This window comes from Blastomyces gilchristii (assembly GCF_000003855.2).
Source record: "Blastomyces gilchristii SLH14081 genomic scaffold supercont1.1, whole genome shotgun sequence".
NCBI classification, from domain to species: domain Eukaryota; kingdom Fungi; phylum Ascomycota; class Eurotiomycetes; order Onygenales; family Ajellomycetaceae; genus Blastomyces; species Blastomyces gilchristii.
The window spans coordinates 7164002-7174072 of record NW_003101682.1 but is presented as its reverse complement, the minus strand read 5'-3'; the positions used below and the strand labels follow the sequence as shown (position 1 = coordinate 7174072).

Here is a 10071-nt window from a genome sequence, read left to right as displayed (position 1 = left end):
TATTTGGGTTCGTTTCTTTGACAGGATTTGGAGCATATATGATGCTCGCTCGGCAGATCCAGTATATTTTCTTTCATCGGGGGTTTCCTTTCTGTAAAACCCATTTCCCATTGTTCGCTAGATATTCTCTGAGGGTGTTACCCCACACTCGAGTTACTCCTTTTGAGTTGACCATCATTACAAGAGCGGTCCTTGAAGAAAATGAATCATTTCATCTTCATTTTTTATTTTCATTTTGACTGGTTTATCTAGTTTTTTATGGTTGAACAGATTCCCTACGCGTAGCTGCAGCATTCAAATCACACATTATCCACTTGTTTGCTTAGCTACTAGAGAGTTTGTTCGTCTATCCCAAACTCCCGAGGCCAGATGATATATACCTATCTAAGCGTCTGCTTGCGAGTTCTTCCGGATGTAGCCAATTTTGCCATATTTCGTTGGTCATGATACACCCCGGCGGGCAAATCCGCGTGCTTGTACTACAGTTTTATATATCTAAACCCGGAAAAGTAAAGGATCCGGGGTGTTCCTAGCGCATAGAGAGAAGAAATTTACGTATATACACCACAAGTATATACATATATCTATGCTGGTATACATACACATTACTAGCCTCTCTTCCGTGTTTATTTTCCCCCTCTTTGCTGAGGCCCTATTCCTACCTTCTATCGCGCTCGAGTAATTTTGACAACCTGGAACAAACTCCTCTCTCAATTAATAGAAGAGTGGCATGAAGATGGAGGCTCCAAATGTAAGTATGCCTATTTATTTTCCTTTCTCATTTATAGTAATTCACCACACAGCACGACATGTCTCTGCATTTCTCTGTTTCTTGCACCAAATGTATGCGGGTTTCTACATGTGCAGAAATGTGCAGGCCCACAGACACATCTAGCATGTTCAAGCTTACAGTTGCCATGTCTCATCCAGTCATGCCTCTAAGAATTCCATTTTAGAATTAAACAGCTGCTAATATTCTTCATTGCCCATTACAGCATGTTGTAGCAGCAACCGCCACCAGTATCCCGCATGTGAAGAAGCGGCCCAGGAGAAGCCGGGGGAGGGGAGATCCTCGCAACGCGAGAATGCGAGAAGAAGCGGCCTACGAGAAGCAGATGAAACAAAAGAAACGGGAGGCAGAGGAGAAGCTCAAGCAGCAGCAACAGCAACAAACCGTCCAAGCGTTATCGCGTAGAGGTCGCCGTCGCCATCATCTCATTCCAGCCAAGTCTCGCATACAAATCACAAGACCTGAGGTTCTGTCAACAAATCCTCCTCCTCTATTAACACAGCTGCAGACACCTCTCTGCCCTTTTTCTTCTTCTTCCTCTCCTTCTTCACCTTCTTGTCAACCCCCACTTCATCTTCCTTCATCTTCTCAACAGAGTCTCCTTTCTCCTCACTTAGTAGCAGCAACAGCGGCTATATCAGAACGACCACAACTCCCTAGTTGCCCCGGTGTCGACGTCTATGGCTACTACCCACCAGGGTATGTTGGAAATCTGGCTCACACTGTCTCGAATCTGCACCTCTCATCAGCACCCCAAATTACAAGCGAAGAGAATATTCTTTTTCTTATTCACCTTACTTGAACCTTCTGCCCTGCTCTTGTATTCATCTTTTCCAAAATAGCACGCCTGGCCAGCAGACTCTAGCTCCATCGCAGTGCAGTGACCCCCAATCGTGTTGGACTCAATGCACCGCCGTTCTAACTTCAGCTTCCAACTCTAGGCAAGATCCCTCCAATGCACACTTAGAAATGGCACAGCGCCCTGAGCCCTTATCTGACTCTCGGCCCGGTCGCAGAGCTGGGTTGAACGTTTCTTCACCTTCGACACGATTTACGGGCAGAGATACTGACTCCAGAAACACCTCTCCCATCAAAGGCGAGTGGGCTTCGTGGGAGTCAGTTACGCTCTCACTAACTCGAATCCCTAAAAATGCCAATACCTTCACGCTGTTTAAGTCATTTTCCGCATATGGCAATATCGATTACATTGAGATCTATAAAGGGAACCGAGAAGGGCAAGGCAAGATTCAATTTAAGTGCGTGATTAGCCAATTTCACATCACTTTGTCACTTTTATTTCACTGTTAATTGCTGATATAATATGTTCAACTATAATGTTAGACCGCCACCACGAGATGACTTCTGGAACAATAGGAGATACAAGTTGGCACTTGAAAACAATGAATCTGTGCTATTAGGTATCAATTTGGAGACCCAGAGGCGTATTTTAGAAATAGCGAGCCCTACTAGACCAGGGGTGAAATATCCTGCAACCATTGTAAGTCATGGTCAGGTGAGGTCTCTCAGTTCTCGCTAACCTCGCCCAGGAATTACATGCTCTGTCAGTGGATTTCGGATCCATGATTGAGGAAAGATCTTTTCTTCGGCTAAGATCTCTTCCCTCAAATAGAATAGGGGCTGTTCGTCTGGTCCTCAACGTTGAACATCGGGAACTGTGCATATTTGTCAACGTACCGAAGGTCTCCGCAAACCTCTCCGAAAATACCGAAAATTCACGTCCGGGGAATCCATTTCGGTTTTGTATCAGGTTTTCACAACTGACGAACATCTTTCAAATAAGGAGCTTGGAACAGGCCTCCCTGGTGATCCCTTTGGATTCGCCAGCAATTTGCCATCAGCAGATTACCGCCTTAGAAAAGGAACATTTTCCGGAGAATGAAAATGTCTGGAGCTCGCGGGATACATGGTTCCGACAAACAGATATTGTTCGCTACCCTGAAATAATCACTCGCACGCCGGTCAATCTTAGGAAACAGAATTCGTATATTAACTTTGGTATGTGGATAGTGACGCGGCATGCAAGTTTTAATGTGATCTACTAACCTGACTTGTAGGGCGCTGGACAACTTTTCGACTTGCGTTCCACGAGAATACTCTGCGCGATGATAACAAGTTCCAAAATTTTAATAATGCGCTTAAGGACTTTAATGTCAACATTCTAGAGACCGATGATATTAAAGTCATCGAAAGGGCTGAACCTATATCTACAGTTTGGAAATGGATTGATGCTCCCTCCACGCATAGATCACGACCTCGATCGTCATTAGAAGATTTGGGAGAAGACGAGTACATTCCCCTTCCCTTCTCTGTTCGATATCAGCTAGAGGTATGCATGTCCCATCGGTACATAAATGAATACACAATCGAAGAAACGTTTGTCCGTCGACTGGTTCAACTAGGCGAAAAAAAAGCGAAAGAGCTTCTCGAGCACGTTGCCATGAACAAGACTATCTATTACGATCCAATGGGGATATTCAACATACCATTTCCCAAAGGAGCGACCAATGGTAGAATCCCGGGTCATTGTTGTTACATTAGGAGTGCTGATGTTACCCCTTCTACTATTTGTTACGACATTCCATCTGTTGATACTTCTAATCGTGTATTCCGCTACCATCGGGAGCATGCAGACCGCTTTCTCCGTGTCCGGTTCTGCGACGAGAAATACATAGGTAAGATATATCCCAACAATAGCGGCAATAGCCAGTGCATGGAAAAAGTCTATGCGCGAGTCCTGCGTACGTTGCAGCACGGTATCACAATAGGCGATCGACGGTACGAATTCCTGGCATTCGGCAACTCTCAGCTTAGGGAGCATGGAGCATACTTCTTTGCTTCACTACCGCATCTCACCGCTGCCAATATCCGTGCTCAAATGGGCGATTTGAATAATATCAGAGTTGTTGCCAAATACGCAGCGAGATTAGGACAATGCTTTTCAACCACCCGTGCAGTTACTAGCTGTCCAGTACAGATTAAGAAGATTGATGATATCGAGCGAAACGGTTACGTATTCTCAGACGGGGTGGGTCGTTTATCGCATTTTTTGACTCAGATGATCCAAAGCGACCTTGGAATTAAAACTCCATCGGGGGAGCCACCTTCGGTCTTTCAATTCCGGCTTGGTGGCTGTAAAGGCATTCTCGCAGTTTCACCTGAAGCTCGTCAACGAGAGGTACATATTCGAAGGAGTCAATTCAAATTCCCAGCTTCCCATAACGGGCTCGAAATAATCCGATATTCTCATTTCTCTTACGCAACTCTAAACCGCCAGCTCATTCTTATTTTGTCTGCCCTGGGAACTCCTGATGAAGTATTTATTGCCAAGCTCAGTATGATGTTGGCTAATTTAGAGCAGGCTATGACTGACGAGGACAAGGCTGTCTCTCTTCTACAAAAATATGTTGACCCAAACCAGATGACGTTGGTTCTTGCGGATATGATACGTGATGGCTTTCAGGGCTCACGGGAGCCATTTGTTTCATCCCTACTTGAATTATGGCGTACTTGGCAAATCAAGTATCTCAAAGAGAAGGCCAAGATTGCAATAGATGAGGGGGCCTTTCTTTTAGGCTGTATCGATGAGACCAAGACCCTGAAAGGATACTTTCGCAGTGCGCGGCCAAAAGCAAACTCAACCTACCAGGAAAGGGTAGATTGCCTTCCCGAAATATTCGTTCAAGTCTGGCGGCACAGCGAAGGCAAATACGCTGTTATTGAGGGCCTCTGCATTCTCGCTCGAAATCCGTCACTTCATCCGGGAGATATTCGCGTTGTCAAGGCGGTTGATGCCCCTGCGCTGCACCATCTTAGGGACGTTGTTGTACTGCCACAAACTGGAGATCGAGACCTTGCAAACATATGTTCTGGGGGTGACCTGGATGGCGATGACTATATCGTCATCTGGGATAAAAGTATGTTACCGACGGACTGGTTTCACGAGCCAATGGACAATTGTGCCCCAAAGCCTGAAGTTCTGGATCGCGACGTCACTGTTGACGATATCACCAAGTTCTATGTAAACTATATGCAGAATTGCTGTCTTTCACAAATTGCCCGAGCACACATGGCTTTGGCTGACTTTCAAGAAGATGGGGTTAAGGATGAAAAGTGTATTCAACTCGCAGCCTTGCATTCCGCAGCAGTTGATTACAACAAATCTGGAATACCAGTTCGAATGACTCGAAATCTGAAGCCAAAAGTGTGGCCCCATTTCATGGAAAGGAAAATGAAAAATAAAAACGCGGAGTACCGTTCTGCAAAAATTCTGGGTCAATTGTATGATATGGCTAGCCACATTGATATCCGATCAAAGATCCAGTTTTTGTCTCCTGAGGAAAGACCACAGTTCGACAAGCGGATTTTAAAATCAGGGATTGAGGTTGACGAGAAATTATTGAGCGTTGCAACCGACCTCAAAATGCAGTACGATACGGATATGCGGCGGATCATGGCCCGGCACGAAATCGAAACCGAACTCGAAGTCTGGTCAACGTTCGTACTAAGTCATTCGGAGATGTCGAATGACTACAAATTCCATGAAGACATTGGTCGCATCTCATCCGCCCTGCGGGAGAAGTTCAGCACGCTCTGTCAGGAAAAAGCAGGCGGTAACGACTTTGAACACCTCGCGCCTCTTGCCGTCGCGATGTATAAAGTGACCAGCGAACAGATGGAGGCGGCTATGGCTGAAAAATCCGCTGTCCTCATTGAGAATAACAAAATGGAGAAAAGGTTGCCTCTCATTAGTTTCCCTTGGGTGCTCCAGCAAGTACTCGGAAAGATCGCGAATGGGTGTTTTGAGAGTCCATTGAATCACAGACGGTGTCCCGCCATTATTCAGGTCGAAATTCCCCGCGCTCCCAAACCTATCAAAGCCATCAATATTCTTGTCTCCCCGGACGCGGAAACTGAAGGCGGCCTGAAGTATGCTGGCGATGTCTTGCAGCTTTTCGATGACTCCGAATCCAAAGAGGAGCTGTTTGAGTATCTCAGTGAACAATCCGACAAGCCCGAAGCGCCGGCCGGTCAAGATGAGGGTATAATTACCCCATCGTTTCAAAAAATCCATGGCCCAAACGGTGAGGGCGCAGATCTACTTATTGCCTTCAACGATGATACCAGCACTCCGTCGATTTCTCTGCCATATCCAAACATCCAAGGCAAAATTACCATACCGGCACGAGAACCACTCACTCCGAACATCGCTCCGCCTGCAAGGGCCCTCGATCTGAATGGGATTGAATTTAGATCCGTTTCGCAAGCGTATTTCGCAAACTCCTACTTACCAGCTACTCAATGTGAAGCTAATGGCTTACAAGTGGGAGATGCAAATAGGCAGAGAACCAAGCAAAATGCTAAACCGGCTTGGAGTTTGGCTGTAGCGGTCGGGAGTCAAGAAGACAAAGGAGAAGAAGAAGGACATAGGGAAGAGATCATCGAGTTTGGACACGATATACAAACTTCAGCACTGGATGAACTTGAACAGCTTTTGGGGATGAATTGATGATGGGTATATCGAAATAGCCACGGCCCGGGGTGTTGAGGGGGAGGGAGGAGGGAGGAGGGAGGGGCAGGAAGGGGGAGGAAGGTCTACCTTGGGATATGGTTTTGTTTTCTTGCACCCTCCTTCAATTCATTCTACTTCTTTAGATTTATCCTTTCATTTTTACTTTTTCAATGTTCTTGCGCATTCACATGCTGTTGGGGGGATTCAAGGTTCTGCGCGGCGGTAAGGGATTTGGTAGCTTGAACTTGTGGTCGTGGTATCACTCAAGGACCCTACCGGGGGAGGGGCATCTAGGTAATAAGTTCTTTGCGTAATTAAACTTCAAAATTAAAATTGACAAAATGGCCTTTCAGACAGAATTTCCGTGAAACATGTTCTAATGTCGAACCAGTGCGGCGTGGAAATGAGTGGTGTGCGCGTTGAATAAGAAGATGTTGGCAATGACGCAAGTATTTATTTAAATATCTGTTTTTTTTTTCAAGGCTCGAATGACGAAACTCACCTGATTCTGGGGTAGGAGGGAATTCAACCACCTGATAATTGATATTCACCTTTTAATTTATGATTGCAATCTTAAGTCAAGAGTACCTCATATTTACCATATCGATTCTCGTCTCACAATTCCATCCCGTCATATTTCGAGCTTAAATAAGCTTGGTAACTATCGCATCAATCGACTTAACGAATAAATATATCCGCTCACCATACAACCGCGGCAGTGTCGCACAACCCTCTTCCCCGCCGCACAGCAGATACACAAGGGGGAGGAAGCTGAACCGGTTACTCATTCGAATTAAACCTCTCCTTTCTAGCCAAGAATAGTAGAAGGAAAGGAAGAATAGAAAGCGAATAAACATGTCTATACCAACCGCACCCCTCCTAGCACCCTACACAGCTTCACCCCTCCCGGCCCAATCACTCACCCTAATCACCTCCGTTCTAGGGGCAACGAGCAATTGGTTGGTTCTAAGGATCCTATGCGATGCTCTATCTTCCGGTAGCGGTCGAGGTGGAGAAGAGCTGGAGTTCAACGCTGGCCGGAGAGGGATACGACGGGTGGTGCTCGTGAGCTTTTTGAGGGGGATGGAGTTCTGGAGGGCGGAAGCGAGGAGATTGGTATGGATTTTATTGATATTTTTCTCTTGAAAATTTTTTGGTGTTTGGATCATTTTGGTTGCATTCTTAATTCTCATGATTGCTTTTATATATTTTTTGGTAGTTCCGCATTTATACGTGGGGGGACATGAGTAACAGCTATATGAATTAAATTTTTCATTGGCATGTTCAAACGACCTTTATTTAAGCTTTACTGACACTCCATCTTAGGGACTGGATCTTGCCAGACTATCAAAACAAGGCAATTTCGCTTTCATAGACGGGGTCTCAGAACTCTTCTTGCCCGCACAAACAGACCCAGGTCCAGCGCCAGCGCCAGCCCCCCCTGTGGCAAGCAGCTCTCCAATCCCCGCGCGGATACCGTCGCACGCCACTCTATCAGCTCGAGGGCCAGTATCTAGCCGTTCTCCAACCGTAACTAGCCATGGGAAGAGTAGCGGTAGTGCGTCAAGGAAACTTCGATGGTCTGGTATGGGAAACGCAGGCCTCGACTCCCTGGAGCTGGAGATCGCCGCTGCCATCGATGACTTGAGCGGGGGTACGGCGTCTGATGAAAAGCCGGTGGAAAACGATGTTCTCCTTATAGTGGATCAGCCTGATTTGCTCCTGGCTGCTACAGGTCCGGGAATGGGTGTTGGGGCGGCGGAGATGGGGGAGTTTTTGTTCGGGTTACGGCAGGTACGTTAACACTTATATACCAAGATAATGGGTTTGCATCCCTCAAAACACCCCTTCTATACTACCACGAAATCTACGGGGTGTGAACCTGGACGAATTTGATAGGCTAATTAAGTGGGATTTCTTCTCCTATTCCCCGAGTTAGCGGGTTCATTCTACGGTTGTCACACTTGCGGCAGATTCGCCTCTGATTCACGCAGGTTCTGCCGAGTTTATGGAGCAACAACCAACGCCGCTTGAAATAGAGCATGCATCCTTAGTTGTAGGGATGGCGCATCAAGCTAGAATGGTTATGCAGTTGAGAGGTTTAGACACAGGTGTTGCGCGAGATGTCAGTGGCGTTCTACGGATTAGTAGAGGGGGTGGGTGGGTTCCAGAAACGGAGAAAGGAGATGGTCACGATCATGCGGGCTTGGAAGAGAAGGAGGTACTGTACTTTGTACAGGGAGATGGTGCGGTTCGTGTTTTCGGTAGAGGCGAGTGAACGGGTTGATCATGGTTGTTATATGAAATCACATGTGTAAGATTTTTCTGAGAGTAGAATCAATACCTCCAATTGAAAGCATTGAACGAATCGTAAAACCGTTGGAGAAGTAAAGTGATCAATGACGCGGACGGCTAGAGACCTTCGATTTTCGAAGATGGGGAGTAAGTAACATGTAGCGCGAGTTGTGATAAAATGGGCCCAGTCCAACAAGATAGGTATATGTGAACAGGAAGCACCTTGGCCACAGAGCGCATGTCATTAAACTATTCATGTACACGGCGCACGCCATGTTCCACCCCACGCCTTCTCACTCCCCATCCGGCCAAACGAGTTGTTTCCCCTTTTTCGAATGTTGATAGCACGCTAGCAAAATAAAACAGTAAACACCTCTGAACCGTTAAAAGAAAATCAATCCGGCCATCCACAAGGAAAAAGGAAAAAAAAATAATTCAACCCTTAGCCTAGATTGTCATTGGAAACCCATTCTTTCAACCCCGCAGCAACTTAATGCTTCTCTGGCCCCCGAGCTCCCTTGGGGGTGCCGGTTTGGAATCCGTTCTTGAATTTGCGGTCGACCGTCTTGAGATATCGCATGCGTCCAGTTCCGGTGGTTCTTCGTCGCAGACCCTTCTCGGCCCAGTTGACTATTGACGGCAAAACAAACGATGTAAGTAAACGTCCTGATATCCTATCCGTTTTACCAAGTTCCAAAACCATCTTTTTGCCTTCCCGATTGCAGATCCCCTTCTACTCTAACGTGCCGGATGGATTGTATATTGGGACTCAACGTACATTTCCGGGTCTTAGCGGCTGGATACCCGCAAGACGAGCATGTGTGCTTCTGGATGTGGAAAGAGCGACGGCCTGTTCAAAATTGTCCAAAATAATGTTCAGTATATCATTTTTCTCTGCTAAAATATCGCGGATATTGAAAAATGTGAGGATTTCAAGGGGGTTGATGTCCGAATGCCTCTCGTGCACAAGCGGGATTCCAGGAGATCGGACTAACCGCAACGTCTGCACAGAGTGTGCGATTTGTTATGGCGCTTGCCAAAGCTGGAAGTTCCCTTCGCTATTCAATCTGTCAGTTGATCGTAATAATTAAATGGCGAACAAGGCCTAGTATGCGGTGGTTCTGGACCGGCGGACGGATCGGTACGTACTCATCTTGAATTAGGGACTAGAATTTGAACAATGTCAGCAAATCGTATGCGCGCGAGTCCGCATACAATGAATATAGCCTTCTCACCTGGAATTCTGCGTCTACAAGCGCTGGTCGTTGTCGTCGTTGTCGTCGTCGGGCGTTGGATCGAAAGTTCTCATCGCGGCCGGAAGTCGCTAAGCGAATTGTGGTGTAGGGTTTGAACCCTACACGTGACTTGATTTCCTCTTTCAGCGATGTCTCCATGCCGTGTGTGCAAGTGCAAATATGCCAAGAATAGGTGCAAACATTGACGATCAAGCTTATCC

At 46.5% G+C, this 10071-nt stretch overlaps 3 protein-coding genes across 3 annotated transcripts; 2 read left to right on the top strand and 1 right to left on the bottom strand.

The window, feature by feature from the left end:
* Positions 1-730: 730 nt before the first annotated feature.
* On the top strand, positions 731-6679 carry BDBG_00773 (RNA-directed RNA polymerase; the record flags this gene model as incomplete). The annotated part of the gene is made up of 6 exons (XM_002629481.2): positions 731-751; positions 996-1489; positions 1732-2046; positions 2132-2288; positions 2338-2806; positions 2866-6679. 6 exons carry the CDS (start codon positions 731-733, stop codon positions 6315-6317), a joined length of 4908 nt encoding a protein of 1635 aa, XP_002629527.2. The 3' UTR covers positions 6318-6679.
* A 22-nt stretch (positions 6680-6701) lies between these two features.
* On the top strand, positions 6702-8733 carry BDBG_00772 (uncharacterized protein). Its single transcript, XM_002629480.2, has 3 exons — positions 6702-7436; positions 7647-8114; positions 8260-8733. The coding sequence occupies exons 1-3, from the start codon at positions 7176-7178 to the stop codon at positions 8596-8598; spliced, it is 1068 nt and encodes a 355-aa protein (XP_002629526.1). The 5' UTR covers positions 6702-7175; the 3' UTR covers positions 8599-8733.
* A 356-nt stretch (positions 8734-9089) lies between these two features.
* On the bottom strand, positions 9090-10009 carry BDBG_00771 (ribosomal protein L37e; the record flags this gene model as incomplete). The annotated part of the gene is made up of 5 exons (XM_031720032.1): positions 9090-9245; positions 9394-9465; positions 9611-9668; positions 9765-9781; positions 9851-10009. 5 exons carry the CDS (start codon positions 10007-10009, stop codon positions 9090-9092), a joined length of 462 nt encoding a protein of 153 aa, XP_031576020.1.
* Between the last annotated feature and the right edge of the window lie 62 nt (positions 10010-10071).

What these genes read in the sequence shown, in the direction of transcription:
- BDBG_00772 (XM_002629480.2), top strand. Translation starts at nt 7,176, where the DNA reads ATGTCTATACCAACCGCACCCCTCCTAGCACCCTACACAGCTTCACCC. An exon ending in GGGCGGAAGCGAGGAGATTG is followed by an intron (nt 7,437 to 7,646) that starts GTATGGATTTTA and finishes ACTCCATCTTAG; the next exon opens with GGACTGGATCTTGCCAGACT. An exon ending in TTTTGTTCGGGTTACGGCAG is followed by an intron (nt 8,115 to 8,259) that starts GTACGTTAACAC and finishes TCCCCGAGTTAG; the next exon opens with CGGGTTCATTCTACGGTTGT.